The sequence below is a fragment of the Trematomus bernacchii genome, unplaced genomic scaffold, assembly GCF_902827165.1.
Source record: "Trematomus bernacchii unplaced genomic scaffold, fTreBer1.1, whole genome shotgun sequence".
Lineage (NCBI taxonomy): Eukaryota > Metazoa > Chordata > Actinopteri > Perciformes > Nototheniidae > Trematomus > Trematomus bernacchii.
The window spans coordinates 1,016,295-1,038,523 of record NW_022987686.1 but is presented as its reverse complement, the minus strand read 5'-3'; the positions used below and the strand labels follow the sequence as shown (position 1 = coordinate 1,038,523).

Below are 22,229 nucleotides of genomic sequence, written 5' to 3'. Positions count from 1 at the left end.
TTAGTCGCCTCACTCAACTGGCTCATCAGATAAAGTGCACTTAGCGGGAGTATAAAACCCCTTCCAAGAATGAAAAACCGGAAGGGGGAGGGAGGCGGAGGAGGGAGGCTTCAACTGGAATTGCAGTTTTTGCACCTAAAATGTAATAAGGACTTCTAAACACACCCCTTTCTCCTCTTAAAAAAGACATATAAACACGCAGCTTGTCACTTGTAACACTGCTATCCACTTAAGATGTCCTAATTTCAAGATGTTAAAAATACCCAACAAATATTTGGACATATTTTACAGTTCAGCTTTGGTAAGCTGACAGAGGTGACAGTGGATTACTCTGCAGGCTGCTGATGTGTGTGTTAGCATTTGAACACCTCATTTTGTCATTTTTCTAGGGGACACCATTTGTTTTTATCATAATCTACATCTCCACACTCAGCCACTTAATTCATCCTGTTATAATACCACAAGGCAACCTGACAGGGACTTTGTCAGCAACTTCTCTCTCACACACACACACAAACACACTGTATGTCTCTCTCTCAGCATTACTGTAGTTTAGCCCAGTGCCTCTGTCCTCTACTGACACCTCACTGCAGCACCATGAGTCATAGAAAGCCATCTAAAAGTGGGTGGGGGGGAGGTCATTTGCGGGGCAGCCGGTGGTTTGAAAATCTGCCAAGTCACAGGTCCTTAGAAGATCTAAAGATTTGTTTGGACCCGAGCGAGGCACCCTGCCGTGGTTCTCCACAGATGGCTGGCGAGCTATGAGCATGTACAAAAGCTTGTCTTATATTTTGTTATTTCACAACATATTTAAATTAAATATGAAATTAAAATTGTAGGACATCACTAGTTGGCCCATGAAGAAAACTGATGAACTGATGGCACTATACAACACACTCAGTAACTTACTGTTTGCATGAACGCTCCCTGAAACAGCAATTAATACGTAAGTGGGGACATTAGCATGTCTGGCTAACTAGCTTAATACCAAAAAATAGTAGCTATATATCCACCCAGCATCACTACAAAAGCCAAAAGAAGCGTTTTAACTGCATTCATACTGTATGTGGGGTTACAGGTTACTTAAGTTATTTACAAGTGTAGTCTAAAATGTGTATGCTCTTGATTCGCCTTGAACTTTGGTTAGCCCTTATCCTATCACATTTCTTATTTCTTATAACACTTGAAGAGAATCAAACTATTTGATGCAAACAATAATCCGTATCATTCTTAACAAAGCACATCAAAAGAAGGCAGTTGATTAAAATGAATAGATAACCTCGATACATGATTTATTTGACTTTAGCAAGTAAGCTAGTTAGAGCTAATAACATCTGGGTGTCATTGAAGTCTTCTGGGTTCATTTGCTGAAATCAAGGCCCATTGTTTCAAACATGAAAGGTACATTTGTTCTTGTGTGTTAGATTCATATTAGGGAATATAAGCAATACTGAAAATAATATTTTAGCATCACACATATGCAGTGTCTTATCCCTTCCTGAGTTAAAACGTGCACCTGCCCCTTTAAACATTTTGGCTTGAATGTAGCTCATGACCTTTCCTGTCAATCACAACTGCAGATAGTGAGCGGTCTGCCCTAGTTATCTATTAAACTATTTGTTTTGACAAGAAGAGAGAACAGAGAGTTACACACCGAAGGGAATCCCTTTCCTTCCTTCCTTGTGTATTATCTGTCTAACAGATACTCTTAGATCATGTTCTGTACTTAAATTAGCACTCTTTTCTCATGAGGCTTCTTGTTTAATCTGATGTACATGAGTAATCTTGTCACAAGGGGTTTGTTTATTATCTACCATCATTTTTCTTTCAACCCTGAATTTATACTGCAGATACTTTCATATGCATGGGGTTATTTATCTTTTTTTAATCATAGTTGTTCTTCCTTTGGCGCAGTGAATATACATTTAATGTCTTATTTTACTTGATAAGTGGTTGTTTATATAATGAAATTGAAGGGTTTGGATCCAAAATGCAATCCCCAATCTGAAAATAACACCTCCTCCAAACCAACTGATACTGCACATGAAAACTATCTTCTCAATCCAAAAGAAGCCACAAAATGAACCTGAAATGTGTGCCATGAAACAGCACGAATGTGAAGTGAATCCACCCTGGGCGTTTGTAGGTTCTGAGAGTAGGCAGTACTACAAACCGTGCCACATGCCATCGGCCGATTCCGGTTGTTCTCTGCATCTGTTCCCACTGCGGATGCCAAGGGAACGAGGAGTCCAACATGAAATGGCTTTGTAGCGTCATTGCCGTGAGCAAACCAACGTGGTTTTCCTGCTCATCGGAGCTCACGGTCTTTTGGCTCGTCCCTCACTTCGCTCCACATCTTCACCCCCAGGCTTCAGCTGAATTACGACACATGGAGTAAAGATCAGCTGGTCATGGAGCGGAGGGCTTCCACTGATTCTCTTCTTTCTTTTTCTGCACCCTTTGTCCTCGAATGTGACTGATAGAGCACGTCAGGGATGGAGCCAGGAAATGGCCCAGATCATCTCTGACGGTATTGAAGGGGCTGTCACTCAAAAAGCATGTGCGTAGATGCCGAAGGGGAAAGAATGGAGACTCATTGGAGCTTACAGTATATGCCATGTGGAGTGGGAGATAATAGTGGGATGAAAAGGCCACGATTTAATTTGATGATGCCTAATTACGCATCTACTGTGTTGAGTGTTCTAGTTTCTGACTAAAAAAGAGATTGTGGAGAGCGCTTGTGGCTTTGATGTATAACAATGAAGATGATGATGTCAGTGGTAGTGACTATAAAAACATTAACTTACAGCAATCAAGCGCAATTCAATCAAATGTCACAGTCTTCTAACAAACCTACATTCTTCCCTTTAATTAATGCATTCATTTCCTTGTATGTAAAACAGTCCCATCTGTTCTATATATAAAGCAAATCTGGTCATTCCCTTAATACCACTAATGAATGAGCATTTGGAAATGTGGCCAAGGCTGGGTCTTTTACATAACAGTGTGTCATTAAAACATTGGCTGTGCCGCAGCAGAACAAATCAGCTCTTTCTTAATGATAACAATGAATTATGAGCAGGGATTGGCATAGAGACTCCATTAATAACTGATCTAAATTGTAAATTTGCTTCCTTGGTAATTGATCAGATATATCCTCATTTATATCATCATTTAGTTTTAAAAGTATAATTTTGGAATCAGTTTTGTCGCACAGATTCAAACTGTTAACCCCTTACGGATCTTATGTTGCGTTTCCTTTGCCATTTTCTGTTGTTTAGATATGTTTATGTTGCGATATGTACGTGATAGTGTGTGACGTATGGCGGAAGATTGCATTTTTATCCAACAACCATAGTACGTTGTCCAAACACATTTGACGACGATCACAGTGTAACACTCGCACTTTGATTGGCTAGCGCTCCATCACATTGTACATGATAGGCTAAGGGGCGGGACATATCTAAGCGGTTGACAAAACTCAACAGAGCCGGCCTGCTAACCAATCAGAGCAGACTGGGCTCTGGTTTCAGACAGAGGGTGAAAAGAGGTGCTGCAGCACAGGCAGTATGAGAAAAATAAAGAGCTTTTTGAACATTAAAGCATGGAGACATGTCACAGGAGAGGCAATAAATACTAATATGAACCTCAAAACATAACAGGGCCCCTTTAAGAATGTTTAAAATGTACATATGGTGTGGTGTAGCATTTCTCCACCCAAGATAGAGCTGTCAGTATGCACCATAGTGCACACACAGTGGGGATTGCGGTGGCAGCTGTAATCCAAATTGGTTGGTGGAGTTCCCAACACCACCCCAGTTGCGCCCTGTGGCTCTAAAATTGCCTCGAATAAATCGCACTGTGTGCAGCGACTCCAGTATTCACCCCGCACCACTGATCCAAAAAATAGAGCCCTAAAACGGTTTGAAGGCTCGTAATTATACGCATTTCCTTTCTCTCTCTTCATCACCTTCCCTGCCCTCCATCTTTTCTTTCCATCCTTCCTCTCTTCAGGGTCTTGTGGGGGAAAAGTACGGCAGCATCCGAGTGCCGGGGGAGGTGGAGTCGGCGGAGTTTGAGATGATCTTGGATGCAGCTGTGGAGGCGGGGATGGACACACACATCTTGGAGGAGTGGTACTGCAGGGATGAAAACTCAGTGCCACCCGCATACTACCTCAAACCCAAAGCCCAAATGCTTAAGAACTACCAGAACTCTGTGAGTGCTTCCTCAAATGTTGTGTTACCCACGTACTGTAGAGGTTAATAAATAGAGGATTTGACAGTGGCGCTAAAGGATTCTTGTCCTAGAGATTGTTGGTGCATGAATTAAATTGTCCTTGAGAAACCTATTTTATATTAGAAAAAGAAAAAGCAAGTTTGTTTGGAGGTTGTGTGGAAAGAAGTTTAATCTCAGACAGCCCTTGAGCTCTCTATAACACGCTTTACAGCCCAAGAAAAAGTAGCAAACTACGCTGTAAAAGGGATTTCTTTACAAAAGAGTTTAGTTTCTGACTTTCAACTTCTTATCTTTATAGGGACAATAAATTATGTGAAAGAGATTTGTTAAAAAAAAAACGGCACGATAACGTTGCCTTGAGCTTTGAGTCATAAAAAGCCATAAAAACTGTAGATTGTAGGATAGTGTAACACTTCAACAATCTATGATACTACAAACATTAGGATATGAAAGTGTCCTACTTGTAGAAGCTGTTAAATCACCTACTATGAGCAGAATCCCCCCAAAAAGCCAGAAGGAACGTTCCTACATAAAGCATTGATTCTAAATCAATGTTCCTCACTTGACACAGAGAACAATATTCCCTTTGTTTCAGTATATTTTAGCACAAGACATGGTTAACCACATTCTCTCAGTACATGATGAAGAGTGCTCTGTGTAAACTGTGATGTGTGTCGGCCCTCTTCCTGTTTAGATGGAGTCGAGCAGCGCAGCCAAGACCAAGAATGACAAGGCCTGGAGGAATGTGTCGGAGGAGATCAAGAAGATCTTCCGAACAGCGGTGCTGCAGCTCCAGGAGAAAGGGACCATGAAGTGCCCTCAGGCCAAAAAATTCCTCTGCTCTGGTTAGTTAACTCTTTCTTATAATGTCACATCTTTTCTGATGGGAAGCTCACTTTTATCTTTCTGGTTTTTCCATTTGGTGCTAGACATTTGTACTAAATAAAACAGTTATTTGGCATTTAGTATTTTATGATACTAATGTCAAGCTCTGAATGCATGGAGCTCTCCTTTTTTGAGCGTAATGATTAGTTGATTATTTCACTAAGACGACCCAAAAATATTCAAAAATTTGACAACTTATCATTGTTATTTATCAATTGTTAAAGTCATTTTTTAGTCATACATCTTGAAAAATCCACGGGTTTTAGCTTCACAAATGTAAATATTTGCTCCATTTTATTATGCTATGATATTAAACAGAATACATTTTGATATAGACTAATGTTCAGACAAGATGAGCAATCTCAAAACGTATTTTTTCTTAAAGGTAGGGTAGGTAAGAATGGAGAAACCAGCTCGAGTGCGCTAGAATTTGAAAGTACGCAGCCGAAAAAAATCTGCCCCTTCCTTCAGACTTCCTTACAGAGCCCCTCCTCCAACACACACGAACGCGCACATGACCAATGAGGGCACGAGATAAGTTTGTGCACAGATGGAAGGCTGACAGGCAGGTAGGCCATCCAGTTATTTTAGCCGATTGATGAAAATAATTGGTCGTGCTTTTTACAGCGCTACGGCTTCCACAGATGACATTTTTTATGTATTTATTGTCAAAGCACTTAAGATATTCATTGCTATCGGGATGTTAAGAGCATTCCATGGAATATAACAAAAAGTGTTTCTGAACCTACCCCACCTTTAATGTTTCACAATTTATAGACCAAACACATGAATTTATCTGAAAGTTAATAAGTAATTGATCCATAATGATAATAATTCTTAGTTGGAGTCTTAGTTGCTACAGTAGATAAAATAACAAAGTCATCTTACAAATCCTACCAAGGGTTTCTCCAGTTAAAAGAAAATGTACATGGGTCTTTCTAATCTGAAAAAAGAAAGCCTTTGCTATCATCATGTATGAGAAAAGTTTAAATATAACATTAACCTCCAGGAAAAACAACTCACATGGCAAAGGCCACAAAGTTAATAAGTGGGGCTGTTGTGGAGATTGCAATCTTGTCACTAAAAATGCAACAAGAAATGAGAAGCAATCAGGATGTGTCAGCCCGCGCTCAGCAGATGACAGAGATGGATCGATTGCACTGTAGGTTCACCTCTCAGTAATGAATCCAAACAGTGTTTTGCAATGACAGGTAAAAACAGAAAGGATTTTGTGACTTTAGAAGTCCACTTTTTAAAGGTTATTATGCAACATGTTGTGTGATTAAAAGGCTTATTATTGAATCACTATGTTGTGTTAGTCACAATTTGCCATTCATCTGATTCCAAAAATACTTATTATTTTCCCACAAATCTCCTTGGAAACATGGAAACATGGAATTAACGGTTATTCTCAATACTTCCATATTTCTGCTGGTGTAAACGGTGACAGCAACAGAAAATGTGACGTTTGAAGAGTTTCTTCCACACTTTATTTTCACCCTTTGAGGTTGTAACATGTTTCATATCAGCTCTTGTTTGAAAAAGACTCCATTTGGGATCTCCCAGTTATTACTGAACTGTTTGGACAGGAGAGAATTCATCTTTCAAGACATCTCTTGTTCTTTTCTCGGGCTGTCATCGTGCGAGATGATCTAAGTAATATTCTACCAGGTTTCCGATGACAAGCCCTTGTTTTATTGCTCCTGTTCGTATAAAGCGGGCACAGCATGTTGCTTTTCTCATGGAGGAAATAAAGAATAACACAAAGAGAAATAAGTAATTGCAAGTTTGTAAGTCAACATGAAAAAGAAGCCCCTTTTTTGTGTCAGGAAACAGCAGATGTTGTGCACTTTAATTGGGGTTTAAGCTAGCTTCATTGTACTAAATAGGAAAAAAACGTTATTTTCACACTTTTCTCTCTCCCACCTAATTAGCAAGTCGCCATGTGAGCTTTACTACAAAGTTTCAGTCGGCCAGCTCTTTGTTGGCGAGCCTTAGATACAGTTCAGTGGCGCTAGCTTATATGATTTTATCATCTTTGTTTCGTCTTAAATAAGGCTCAAGAATCTAATCGGAGGCTAAAAGCTTCTTATCTGTTGGGCTTTGCTCCTGAAAGGAATCTAAACCCTACATCTGTTGGACATTTACCTTTGAAAGTAGTACATTATAGTCCTTATCGGCATATAATGTACCAAACACAAAGCCGGGAAGTTTGGAGAGGTTAACATAACGTTGTATTTTCTTTTATTTCAGCCTTGGAGGATGAATTAGACTTCGCCCTTGGGAAGCAAACCCCTGCCTTTCTCAAGAAATGTGTCTGCTACATTCGCAAGATTGCCAACTTTGACCGCTTCGCTAAAATCCCGGAGATGACCCGCTACATGGACACCGTGGTGAGCGAGGATCGCGTCATGCGCAACCAGGAAGCCTACGAGCGCCTTCTGAAGATACGGGACGAGTTTATCCCAACCGTCGTCGCCGCCTCCAACCTCCGTGTCTACTCTTCCGTCACTCACTGCGACATGAAGCTCGGTTACTCCCAGGAAGTGGAGAGCCACTACGTAGAAGGTCTGTGTAAACAGTTCTACGAGGACATGGTGGATATCATTCAGGCCACGGTGCAGCAGAACTTCGGCACGGAGGCCGACCCGCTGTACGACGAGATCCTGCAGCACCTGTCGCTCTGTAAAAGCTACGCAGAACTCTACGATTTCAAGTCGGAATCGTTGGATTACGTACAAGAGTATATCATGCCGTCTAAGGGGAGCAGAACGAGCCCCCTAGTGGTGTTCGGGGGACCTTGCACGGGAAAGACTTTGCTGCTATCTGAAGTTGCCAAACAGGTGAGATAAAATAGAAAATATAAAAAAATTGTGGTGTTATTTTGCTCCTTTTGTGCCTTTCCCATCGCTCTTTTCCTTGTGTTTTCACGCTTGTTCTCTTCTGTCTGTCTGATCTGAGCATGTGTCCATCTTTGTGCCGCGGAGTGTGAGGGGGCGTGCAACTGTTCATCTCTTCTCATCAAACGATTGCTTGACCATCTGTGTGTCTGCCAAAAAGACAGTCCATTGCCATGCCTCTTAATTTCCTACAAACTGTACACATCTGTGCACAGGTCTGCTTTTTCATGAACATGAACATCTGTAGAGTTATCACAAAGGTCGTGGACAATTTGTTTCTTAAAGTGAATGCTTCATGTTTATGCACAACCTTGTTCTCTGTTCTCTGGTTTTGTGCGTGCCATCTGGCTGCCCGGCTACATTAAGATCACACCTAGCCAAGATCACACAGCACCAGCCCACAGATCTACCCCTCCTGTCCAAACCTTTCCTCATAAACGTTGTGTTAGTGCCCTCATTTATAGTAAGTCCATTCATATCATCCAAGTTCATTGCGTGGTTGTATCAAATGTTACGCAATAACACAATGATCAAAGCCTAAACTTTAGCGTTATATTACCTCGGGGACGTCATAGTGAAAGTGAAATATCTCAATGTACACGCTCATACAGTGGATTCAAGATAAGTGAAGTGAGGGAGGAGGAGGTGTGTATGAGAGCATGGAGCAGGGTAAAGAGGAAATGAGAAGATAGTGATATTTCATACCGAATTAGTCATGCGAATTCTGCAACCAAATATGTTTACAGGCTTATTCTGCTACAACAGAATGTGTCCTCATGCGGAAACACATTTTTGTTAACAGAAAAGAGAACGTCTAAATCCTGAAATTACCAGAAATGCAAAAAAAATCTCAATATTGATTTCAGCCATTTATAATTCTCACAATTAAATCTGCAGTCCTTGGGAAGGTAAACACAAAACAATCAAAGAACACTTATACGTTACGTACAGTAGTCCCTATCACACTAGCAATTATTAAACAGATCAAAGTACATATTTTAGATATATAAATACCAGCACATTAACATCACAAGAATAAAACTAATTTAAATGATAGCTGCCCACACAGATTAGCCTACTGACTTATCACACAAACATTTTACACTAATACACATACAGCATGTGAGTGGGCTTTCCAGTTCTCATTTAGTCCAGTCTTTTTATATTTTCATAATCAAACGAAAAATACTAGATCATAAAATAATTGGTTCCAGAATCACGGGATAAAGATGAACCAAGCGTTGGATGTGAATCAAAGCTTTAGCATGTGGAATTAAGTTGTCTGTAGTTGGACTGTATATAAGTCTTACTGTAAGACATTCACAGCGAGTTAACATTTAAAACTAAAACCTATGCGGCCATGTTGTTTAAAGGAAATGTTATTAGATTAAAGGTTGACTAAAAGAAGAGATGTGCTGTTGAATTGTTTGGACAGCACCACATGGTGTCATTCACGCATTACTGTGGTTTGAATCACATAAACCCCGGAGATTTAACAGCTTGTGTTTGATATCAAATTCAAACCAGTCCACAGAAACAGAAGGAATCTATGTCAAAATGTCATGAAACATGTGTGGGATTTGTTTCCTTCAGTTGCAATGAGCCCTAAAACTTTGATGCAAATCCACAAGCAAAACGCAAAACTGCATGCGTTTATAGAAAAGAAGTAGGCGTTTGCTCAACTTTCTCTCAGAAGCTGATTCCCTTCAAGTACAGATTTACCGGGATTTTTATCAAGAATGTCAGATTTTCAAAGGGAATTGGGAGGTATTTATTTTGGAGCTTCTAAGTTTAGCGCAGTAACACATAGCCTTAGGCTTCAGTAGAGACTTGTATTGCAGATAACAGGTGTGTTAGGTTGCCTTGTTTTCATATCATCAGCCAAATTGTACACAGGTGCCGAATAAGAGAAACACAATCAGGATGATGTATGACACCAGTTGTTAAATAGACTATTATAGCACAATATGCAGCGGTAGGTAGTAAACTGGTTCATAACGGTGCAATGGCTGCTTTGGCTCAGTTAGACAATATTGCCAATGAAGGAATGAGTTTCCAGAGACTGCAGACATTGGGGCCCATGGTGATGTCTGGCAGTTACTGCACATAAAGTCAGGCTAATTAAAGTTTTGTAGACTTTCATTTATGTCTGATTGTAAAAGTGGGTGTTTGGCTTGTAGGTATGCAGATTCAACAAAGCTATTGTTAGATCATATGCTACCTGTAGATGTTTGAATTCGCCATTTTATAGCTCTATGAACTTGCCTTTCTGTTCTGCGGGTACATTGTAGCTGTATTAAATGTAATGTATGTAACATGATATTTTTCTTTTAAATGTAAATAATCCACTGTCAGATAATGGGTCTTTATTCGTTCTGTCCCCGTCTCTCACACGTGCAAACACAGCTAAATGTGGAGTTGGCGTTACTATTGCCCTAATTGTGCCAAATGACATCTAAATGTTTCCAGAAATCTCAGCTGGGCCATTTAATGAATTCATGAATAATACAAATTAGGGCTGTGCAATTAATCGTATTTTAATCTCGATTACGATTTTGGCTTGCAACGATTACGAAAACAACGTAATCGAAATAAAACGATTATTATTTTTATTAAAAAAAAAAAAAAATGTAATTTCTTTTTTTTTTTATTTAATTTTTTTTTGGTTTTTCTGTTGAATTATACTTAAAGTTCAGGGTAATCAACTGTTAAAAACATACTGTTCACATTTTTGTTTCAATAAATGGATGTTTTCAAAGTAAATGGATAATCGTTTTTAATAATCGTGATATCAATTATTGACCAAAATAATCGTGATTAGGATTTTTGCCATAATCGCACAGCCCTAATACAAATGAAGCCTCAAAAATTGGGGTAGTGCTCATTCACAGAGTGTCACACATGATGACAAATATTCGTAGTTATTGAATTAAATCTATTATTTATCTGTGTTTTTCTGAACGGACCAAACCGAACACAAGTACATTCCTTACAAGTACAAACTCAAAGCAAATGCGAAAAAAAAACATGTTTTCCATCTTAAGATTTATAGTTTACAAACTTTTTTTAACTCAATGTAACTGTGCCATTCAAATATGGAACATTAAATAGAGAATATTAAAGAGAGAGCTCTACATATTCTAACAATCATCTCTCATTGTTTTTCAGGCGTACACATGGCTGCAGAACGAGTTGGGCCCTGAAACCGACCCAGTGGTTATTGTCCGTTTTGTTGGCTCAAGCCAGCTCTCCACAGACCTACGCAGCCTCCTCCAGAGCATTTGTGAACAGATTGCAATAAACTACCGCTGCCTGATTCACTTTCTGCCTACACAAATCCAGGAGATGAAGGAGCTCCTGATCAACCTTCTAGGGGAAGCCACATTTCACAGGCCCTTGGTCATTGTCCTGGATGCCCTGGAGCAGCTTACAGATGGCGATGATGTCCGCAAGCTGTGGTGGCTTCCCATACATCTGCCTCGGACAGTCCGCATTGTCGTCTCAACATTGCCCAATAAACATGGTATCCTGCAGAAACTTCGCCAGCTCGTCCATGATGAGAGGAATTATGTGGAATTAGTCCAGAGGGATCGCAAGGTCTGCAGTCAAACATTAAAACAGCAGTTGCTAGGGGTGAAACGAAAGGTCACCTCAGGCCAACAGATCTATGTCAATGAGGCACTTGCCAAGTGCACATTGCCAATGTTTGTCAACCTCATCTACAGAGAAGTAGTTCATTGGAGGTCTCACAAAGATGTGGATGACAGGTCCCTATGCTCCACAGTGCATGAAAGCATAGAACAGCTCTTCTACTCAGTGGAGAACAAGTTGGGCCAACGTTTTGTCTTCCGAGCATTAGGATACATCACCATGGCCAAGGCTGGGCTAACTGAGGTGGAGCTGGAGGATATTCTGTCCCTTGATAATATAGTTCTTGGCGATGTCATTGTGGCAACATACCTCAAAAACCCCTTGAGGATCTCTTATGATCTGGTTGCAAGGCTTAGAGAGGAGCTGTATGGTTATCTGGTGGAACGTCAGGTACGCAACGTCACCTTGATGGTTTGGGCCAACCGACACCTACATCTCATTGCCCAGAAGCTGTATCTTAGCAACGAGGAAGACGTCCATCAAATGCACAGCCTCCTAGCTGAGTACTTCTTGGGGGCATGGTCAGGAGGCAGAAAGAAGATCTTCACCTACGACAACAACCATTTCACTTCCCTGAATATATCTGTTCACAAAAACCCCCACAATCAGCAGTCTCATGAGAAAACATCATCTGACAAGTACTCGTATGACAGGCAGACTCCAGAGCAGCCGTGGGTGTTTCAGTGCAATCTATTGGAGCCTGACATTTTCTTTGTCAACCATAGGAAGATGACCGAGTTGGTGTACCACCTAACCAGGAGTGGGCGCACTGATGACCTCATGTTTGGTGTCATCATGAACTTTAGCTGGCTCTACACAATGATCAAGATTGGCCAGTTTGACAAAGCTTTAACAGACATTGACCTAGCTTACAGCTATTCCCAAGAAAAAGAACTGAAGTTCCTCGCCACAACTCTCCGTAGCGTCAAATTAAAAGTGCTAAAGAACCCAGCATCACTGTCTGCAGAACTGCAGCAAAGGCTCCTGCCAGTTGTCACCTCCCTCCCAAAGCTCAGACACCTCCTCTTGGAGTGTGACAAAGATGGCCCCAAGTACTGCTCCATCGTGCCTCTACACTCCTCTATGGACGTCACATACAGTCCAGAGAGGCTTCCTCTGTGCTCTAGCTACATGCAGATTGTGGAGATCTTGCCAACCCTAGCACCAAACATAGTCCTTGTAGCCCTCGAAGATGGGTCTGTCAGCACCTGGGATGTAGAGAGCAGACAACTTCAAAGACAGATAGATACAGCCAAATCTGTTGTGCTAGGAATCAGGCTAACCACTGATGAAAAGTATCTGGTCGTGGCCACAACCAAAAACACGCTGCTCATCTATGATAATCACAAGTCCTGCCTTTTATCTGAGGTTGAAATCAAGGGGTCCAAGCAAAGTGGTGTCGCTGGTGGGGTGGCCTTCATCAATGGTTTTACCTTGTCAACCCATCATGCTTTGGCTTGGCTTGAGGCTAGTAAAGATGTCAATGTTATTGACCTACTTTACGGTTGGCCTCTCTACCAGTTCCATTGCTGGTATGAGGTGACTTGTGTCCAGTGCTCTCCAGATGGAATGTATGCCTTCTGTGGCCAGTACCTCAACACTACATCCATCTTTCATCTGGGAAATGGGGACAAGTTGGCCACTGTCACCTCTGAGTTTTCTGGGGGATTTGTTAAGTCCATTCTAGTTCTGGACACCCTTAACCAAATGGTGATGGTTGACAATGAAGGCAGTTTGTCAGTATGGAACACCAAAGATATCACCAACACACGTCTGATGGAGGATTACGATTGTAGAGGGGATGACAGTGAAGTGGTGGGCATTGAGTTATCTGAAGACCAACGCTCCATTCTCATTTGCAAGGCAAGAAGTATTGAGGTTCTGGACACAAAAGTATGGAAAATGGTAGAGAAGTTCAAAGCCAAACGCACTGAACGCTTTGTCGCTGCTGTTCTCTCCAAGAATGGACAAAGCATTGTGGCCTCCATGGAGAACACCTCCTCTATCTTTGTCTGGAGAAGGGACAGTGGACAGTGCATGGCAAGCCTTATTGAGGTCTCAGGGGCTATCGTCAAACTAATCAAATCAGCCCATCACAACCTGCTCCTTTCTGTTGCCAGCAGTGGGGTGTTGTCTGTTTGGGACATTGATATCATCACCGCCATGTCAAATATTGACAAAACAGGCAAGAAGATCCAGACCTTGCAGCTGTCCGGCAGAGAGGATTATGTGTTTACAATGGACGGTTCTGAAGCTGTCCACAAGTGGAACTTCAACACCGGCTTTATTGAGACAGTCTTTAAGCATGAGGGCATAGTAGAGAACTGTGTCCTCAGCTCTTCTGGGGATCTCATGGTGACTTCAGATGACAAGTCCAGTCAGTACATCTGGCAAACCAGTACTGGAGAAAACATGTTCCGCATCAATGGACAGAGAATATCACAGCTGCTAATCACCCACAACGACCAGTTTGTGGTGTCCCTCTGCGAGCAGAATGCATCCAGAGTCTGGAGGCTTGGGACTGGCCACAAAGTGTGCAACATTTTAGTCACCCTCCAGAATGCACTGGTCACCACAGCTAACACTTTCCTTGTGGGAGCCACCAAAAATAAGCTCCTTGCTGTCAGTCTTTGGTCGGGCAGCGTATCCAAGAAGTTTGTCTGTGATGATGGCGTTACCATCGTCAACTTCAAGCTCATTCCTGACTGCCCTGACTGTGTGGTGTTCATCACGTCGACAGAGACCGTCATCATCTGGAGTGTGGCAGATGAGTCTGTTTGCAGGCGAGTTCAGCTGCCAATCAATTTCCTTAAAAATCTAGAGGACTTCCAGATCTCGCCCAATGGGAAATTAGGGATTGTCTCCAAAGGCGATGAGAATATCAATGTCCTGGATCTTCACAGCGGCAAGCTGCGGCTTGTCCATGCTGCTGGTATAATTTGGCGTCAGAAATTATCAAGAGATGGACGTTATCTAGTGTATATCTGTTTCCGGAACTGTGATGAAGACGATGAAGCTGGTGTCGTATCTAATCTGATCGTGATGCGCCTTGCTGATGGTAAGAGCATCGGCACATGCTCCCTGTACAAGACACCTACCTTCCTGTCTCTCTCCCAGCGAGCACTTAACATCATCATTGGCTTCGAGGACGGCAGCATCGGCACATACACAGTAGTGGATCGTGTGGACGCTGCCCTCAAGATAAAGATAGCCACCTCAAACAGCCGACAGATTGTCAACAATGCCTCGCAAAAGGTGCGGCCAAAATGTGGCAACCATTCCTTTAAGACTGTTGCTGATTGCATTTGGAGGGAATCAACCGAGGTGTTCTCCAGGGACAGCCCTATCAACGTGTCCGACTCTGTTGAGGGTGAGTCGACCACGCCTACAAAAAAAGAGTGAACTGCCGCAGTGATAGGTGGAGATTAGAGAAGCAGGTGGAGTTAGGACAGGAAGTGGAGATATGTGAGAAAGTTTAGAATCTCTGGGGTTGCAGTTGATTCTTGTTTACAGCCACGTGTTTCAGCTGCAGATGTCAGCCCTCTGGGTAGTTAATGGGCCGACCGTTTTACGCTGCACTCGAGTTATGTATTACTTACTTCCAACATATGATACAGTTCCTGTTTGTTTTACACACGAAGACTGTTAGAAAAATACTATGTTTTTGAAAAGAAGAAAAAAGTTTATTCTGTGAGGTATTAGTTTGCCATTATGTGTCCTTTTGCATTTGAAGAACAAAGTTACTATTCAAATGTCTCGGTCAAACATTTTCAAAGCCATTCCAGTGATCTTAGCCACTTTCATTGTACACTTTCTTTATTTACATCGTGCACATTAAGCCATAATGTTTAAGAGTAAATTTATGTTTGTATCAGTCGGTACTGTACAAAAAAAAGGAAGAACTATGAACATATGTACATATCCCTTTCTGGCTGCTGCAATTTGTGCAACTCCTTAAAAATGTTATGTTGTGCTTAATGCAATCAAAGTGAGTGCCTGGAATTTAAAATGTTCTTTATGTGCGGATTACAAGATTTATGAAAATGCAGGGAATTTGTAAACACAGTATACACACAGTTACTTAACACTTGCATTGATGTTAAATCTAAACGATCAGTGTATTGAAATACAGTCAACAGCGCGAGAGATCGATGGCATTGCTCTTTGTAATGATAGGTGTAGAGATTTCTTGGAGCAGTTTACGTACATTTGGTGTGCATTTACTTGCAGTTACATCAGTCTTTGTGCTGTTAGTTTTAAGGGAAGCACCACTATTGAGCATAGTGTAGCATAGCACCATACACATTCACGCCTTAACCAGTGTACTTGCTTTAGGTTTAGTGGAGTGTGTTCAAATGTTCTGGTAGAAAAGGACGAGATTAGCCCAATGTTTCACTGAAACACATTGTGAATATATTTACAGGTTTAGACGGTAGGTGGAAGCACTTTATGAGTGGTTTGTGAGAAAATGTAGATTTATTCATATGAAATGTGTAAATTGTTTAAAGTGATCTAGAGTTGTCTTAAAATAGGTATTGGATTTGCCTTAAAACTATACAGCAGGCAATCTAGGTACTTGGAGGCTATAGCTTACTCACTTGAAATGTGACAGTGTTTTTTATATTTTTGGTATCAATACAAAAGAAACACTTGACAGCAGAGACAGGACGTTTAAAAAATGTATGGGATCAAATAAGGGTCAATAAGATTTTGCATTTGTGAATTTAAAAAAAATCCCCAAACTTTGTGTCAGTTTGTTTACCTGTGGATATAACTTTGCATTGAAGATGCAAGTTGGTGAATGTGTAGGAAAAATCTTGATGCAAAAAAAATGTTTGGCTTTCAAAATAAATATTAGTAATAATAATATTATTTAAAAAATAAAACCAACTGTGAGGTTAAACATTAAAAAAACTTTTTTTTCTGAGTCTATGAGTTAACTTACTGTTATTTTTAAACAGATATTATATAGACTGTCTGAATATTTTTCCTACAAATTCACATTGCAGTATTGTATACTGTATGTATACATGTTTCAAAAGATCTAAATCTGTTTTACCCTTATATGAGCCCATAAATGTGACGGGGAACATTATGAAAGGATAAAAAAAGGCTGTTTAAACCTGATTCGCTGACAATCTGCTGCAAAGAGTTAATCTATTAGGTTGTTCCGTGATCTTTCTTTTAAAAGCATGTCTGTAATAACCCAAAACGCAATTTTGAGCTCTGATGAGATGAATCATCTGCCAGGCATGATTGAAAACAACACACTTACACTTTGACATATACTTTTGAAGGGCTATTCCATCTTATTGTATGTTTACTAGTTTTGAACTTTTGAGATAATGGCCCTTGAATAATTTCAAACCCGGGTAGCAGCATCAAGCTTTAAAGTACTTTAATTCTCTTCAACTCAAGAGTTTCTAAATAAAAAATAAAAATATATATATATATTATGTAATTGCCAAAGTCCCGATTATAGTTTGTGTTTTATTTTGTTGACTGTCTCATTTGTTTTTTGAGGCTTGTACTGTAGTTATATTGTTACCAAATCGTTTCAGTGTTCTACTGTGATTATGTTTATGATGGAGACGATGTACTATCTTTGCTAAAAAAAAGTTTAAACAGAGTCCTCTTATGAAATATATTGGAATGCCAGTTTAAGAGTATATTTGAATGTGTCCATATGGAAGCCAGTAAACGGTATTATTGTATGTTAAGTAACTTGAATGACTTTTAATAACTTACATGTTTGCAACTCATAGTTGAAATACTGGTATAATGAATGTTTCTATTGTATTCTTTGTATTGTCAGGACTGACTTACCTGTTTAGAGATTTATATTTTCATAAATGTTGTACTTACATTTTGTTACAGAGTTGTTTAACTGGAGTTCAAACAGAAAAGAAACTTATGTCTGAAGCAATATGAAACTAGTGTGTATGCATCGTTTGTATGAAACATTTTAATGTAATAAAATGGTTCACTTTTTGCCTCCACTGCACTGCCTCGGGCGTTTCACTTTAATTAGAGGTTGTGGAAAAAACCTTGGGATCATGTTTCTACTTTTAGACATGAAAGCATTTTAATAACTGCCTCTGATTAAATAGACAATAACTTATGCAAAGAGAAAACTCTCTTCTAATTGGCTAGCCAAGTCCTGACGTACCCGTTGCTTTAAATTAAGTTGCAGAGCATGCTGCAAAACAGGTCATTCATGTGTTTTTATATTGTTTCCCATTGTCAGAAAACCCTGACAGTGCTGACAGCCTCACACACAAACAAACAAACACACACACACACACACACACACACACACACACACACACACACAAACACACAGCTGTAAAATGATGTGATAGGCCAGTAATTGCTCCTCTGCGCTTGATGCCGAATGCCAGACAAGCGTGGTGAATATTTCTCCAACACTGGCTGACATTGTCATCATAATTAGGCGATGTGTGTGTGCAGTGCACCTGTACAGCCCTCTGCGCCAAACACACACACATACACACACACAAAGTTGCAAAGCAAACACATCCAGAATCAAGCTGTGATTGGCCAATAAAAGCCTGTTGCTTTGGGCTACCGTTTTAATTTCCCAGTGGTGTCACTCTAAGCCAATCTGTGTGTGTGAGGTAGTATATGTTTGTGTGTGTGTGTGTGTGTGTGTGTGTGTGTGTGTGTGTGTGTGTGTGTGTGTGTGTGTGTGTGTGTGTGTCCTGTCTCCACGGCAACATCAGGTCCGTAGCGGTGACGGGCTTGGTCACGCCTCTCATTGTAATGATGGTGAGCTCATGTCTGTTGGCTATTGGGGCTGCCTACAGTCCTTATGACAACAAGGGCTTGACTATCACTGGCACATTCCACCTGCAGCGCCACACAGACATATAATTACACCACTTGTTTGTTGAACAGGAGGTCTGCACAGGTCACGGTGTGTGTTAATGTGAGCGTCCTACAGTAGGTATTACAGTTAGGGCTGAACGATTAATCGATTTTAAATCGAAATCGCGATTTGAAATAATGCAATTAAAAAAAAAATGTCACTTTTTTTTTTATCTTGTGTGTCAGTCATCCACACCAATCAGAAGTGCTGTGCTCCACATGTACCAGCCATTGTTAACCAATCAGAAGTGGCCCATGATAGAAGGTGATAAACAGATGAATCCAATCACCTGCCAAGTATTTTTGAAAGTGCCTGCCCTTTCCAAATGGCTTCCAACGGAGCTTTCCTAGATGGTTTGGTGAAACAAACCATCTGAGTCAGGTTAGTAATGCTCCATCACATGTTTTACATCTATTACAGGGTGAATCTTAAACTGAAGCTTGACTTTAAAGCAACCCAACGGAAGTTTCATGTAAATGTAGTTCTTTCACTCGTAGCTCGGGCTGCGGGGGTGCTAGAGACGGGAGCACGTTGATACGACCTTCCTAGCCGGAGATATGGCCGCATTTTACAAGAAACTTCCGTTGGGTCGCTTAAAAAGAAAATCGCAAATCGAATCGCAATCGCAATATCTGTCAGAAAAATCGCAATTAGATTATTTCCCCAAATGGTGTAGCCCTAATTACAGTATGTCATTGCCTCTTATTTACTCAGCCCTAAAATAGCCTGGTCATTGTCAACTGCATTTACTCTATAAGCCAAGGCCCTCCTTTTGTCATCCTTGTATTTTTTTTAACTCTAACATGTGTTTTCAGCAATGTCGAACCCATGACTCACCTATATCTCCCCCTCTTCCTCCCCCTGGCCAAGACGAAACCTTTCTCAAGGATTGAGAAAAACCCTTGATGATATAAGCACTAAAAAAATACTGTGGTTGTTTGAGTAGTGCGTGTTTGTCTAACTAAAAGCCTTTCACCAAATACGGGATGTGTGCAGTGGCGACTGGTCATTAGGGGCTAGTGTCAGCAGAAAGTACTTCAAATAATAATTCCAAATAAATGCAAACAAAATACATCTTAAAATATATTTTAAGATCATGTTTAATCATCTGATTCATCTGTACATTGCTGTTTTAGTCTGTGTTCTTCCAATTAGTGTCTACAGTGTGCCTATTGAGCCGTTTTGAGTGACGTGGGTCAAGCCCCGATCTAGCACCTCTCTCTCACTGTCTAAGCGAATGGTTGCTGTAAAAACGACACTGCGCATGCTCAGAGTATGTTTCTATTCAATGTGTGCGGCAAAAAAATAATCACCATAGGGGCACTGTGCTGACATACCTACCAAACGTCATCTCATAATTCAGAGAGCTGAGTTGTTTGTGAAGAGGAGACGAGAGAGAGCAGCTTATAGCGATTAAAATCAGTAAAACGGAAAGAAAATGAATGAAGTTGACCATCTACTTCAGCTTTGGTAAGTTCATTTTATGTCATATCTTTTGTTGATCTTCTGTGTTTTGCCTATAGGCTATTGCTCTGCTGGATCGATTGATATTGTGACCGCGGTGATGAGGTCATAATATCGGAACCATGGATAGCCTACAGCTATTTGTTTACGTGTTTAAAAAAGTACCAGAAGCTTATATATACACATCTAAGTTGTTCGTGCCCTACCACTTCTGTACATATAAAAACGCCACTGGATGTGTGCACGGGGAAATTACACCAATTTAAGCCTCTCAAAAGACAAAGTACCATTCCTTGTCTGTGAGGTGAATTTTAAATCCGATCAATGAAACACAATCGTCCTTCATTTAATTCCTTTTATTCTGCTTTCTTCCACCACATTTCCCCCATTGCCTCAAAGCTAGACCCCAGTTTGGAAAAGATAAGAACAACAGGCCCTGACCTAATTCCTCTGAAGCATGCTGGGAGGAGAGACTCCTATGTCAAGGCGTCCTTGTTCTATTTTGATTGCAGGTGCACAAGAAGTTCTCGGAAGAGCCGTTTGCCTGCTTCCACTTTGCGCAGTAGCGTTTCAGATTTTCTATCTTTAGTTCATTACATTACATGTTACATGTTAGACGCTTTTATCCAAAGCGACTTATATACTCAATACTGTGGCCAATCCCCACAGGAGCAATTTGGGGTGAAGTGTCTTGCCCAGGGACACAACGACATGCTGACTGCAGTGGGGTTTGAACCTGTGCTCCCCTGATCCGAACACCAACGCACTAGTCCACTGCGCCACACGCCTTAACTTTAGTTCAGGAAAGTTAAGGTAATTAAACATGGTAATGGGTACAAACAATCGCAGTTAATGATCGTGAATTAATCATTACAGTGACGTGATTGTCTTTCTCTTTTGATTTTAGACACTGGCACCTGTCCAGGAATGATTCACTCAGTACATATCAAAGTCCAATCATTTTTTTTCCCAACTGACAATTCACTTTCAAAGCACAATGAGGATGTTTAACACAATGTTTTACAATGAATCAAAATGACATGTTGTTGGTATGAAGAATCATTTAAATAACAAAAGGTGACGAACATTAAGATTTAGTCTGAGGTCATGCACACCCAATATAAAGTATGTGTTCGTTTTAAGCTAGTTTGAAGTTTTCAAAACTTGGAAATAGCAGTTGAGAAAACAATATAACCACACAACCTATTTAGCAGCTGTTTTGGAGATTCAGTCATAATCACAAGCTAACAGACGACAACTCTTATTAAAGTTCTTGAAATATACGCAAAATTCCCTATATTCAATTCAATGGACATGGTCAATATGTTCTTCACTCTCTTACGAAGAGTTAAACTTGAATTGGTACCACTGTCATGGCTGCATGGTATGAGCAAGGCTGCAGCTAGGAGACAATTAACTTAGCTTAGCATAAAAACAGGAAATAGGGGGAAACAACTAGCCTTGCTCTGAACTAAGGTTTTACTCACTCATACCACTTTGTTTAATATGTAAAGTGTAAAAGCAACAAGTCGTCATTTCACGGGAGGTTATGTGTTTAGCATGCTAAGCTAACAGTCTTCCGGTTGTTCATATTCAACAGAAAGATGTGAGAGTGGTATCTTCTTATCCCCCTCTTTACAACAAACCAAAACAATTGTATTTCCTCAAAAATAAAACAATATTAAATGTTTTATTATTATAACTTTTGGCCACTCTCTTCTTTCGATGTTCAATATTTTCACTGGAGAGAACATTTTAAAAAGTGAGAAAGCAGTGAAGTGAGAACGGCATTTATGCGCCACCACTGGCCCTATCTTTGTCTAGAAGGGCTCTATTTTGCATTTGATGTGTCACATTGTTGTCATGTTTTGCATCCGTGCCAGAATGTTAGCCGCCATCCTGTCATCCGCAGCCAGAGCAGGAAAAACATCTCCAATGTTTTTCAATGATATTCAGAGTATTTTATTTCCCATAAGCCTGTGCCTGAAACTGTTTATACCTTCAATCTCAGATTTGGTAGTAATCAAAAAGTGTTATACAGACAAACAAGTTGACACAAAAACACTGGCTTACTTTTGAGCACATTACAGTCACAAGTTGTTTAGATAAGTTTGCACTAAAAAGCAGAACACCGGAGAAAGACAAGGCCTTTAACCCAATTACTCCTACATTAGTGTTATCATTTGAAACATCTTCATGAG

At 40.5% G+C, this 22,229-nt stretch overlaps 1 protein-coding gene across 1 annotated transcript in view; it reads left to right on the top strand.

The window, feature by feature from the left end:
* The window catches only part of LOC117488165 (NACHT and WD repeat domain-containing protein 2), a 41,197-nt gene extending 25,688 nt beyond the window's left edge, over positions 1-15,509 (top strand). Inside the window, exons 5-8 of the mRNA XM_034136959.1 lie at positions 4,015-4,236; positions 4,958-5,084; positions 7,378-7,967; positions 11,193-15,509. Of these exons, the coding sequence (XP_033992850.1) occupies positions 4,015-4,236; positions 4,958-5,084; positions 7,378-7,967; positions 11,193-15,077 (4,824 nt within the window). The 3' untranslated portion in view covers positions 15,078-15,509. The remainder of the gene's footprint in view (positions 1-4,014; positions 4,237-4,957; positions 5,085-7,377; positions 7,968-11,192) is intronic.
* The last annotated feature ends 6,720 nt before the right edge of the window (positions 15,510-22,229 follow it).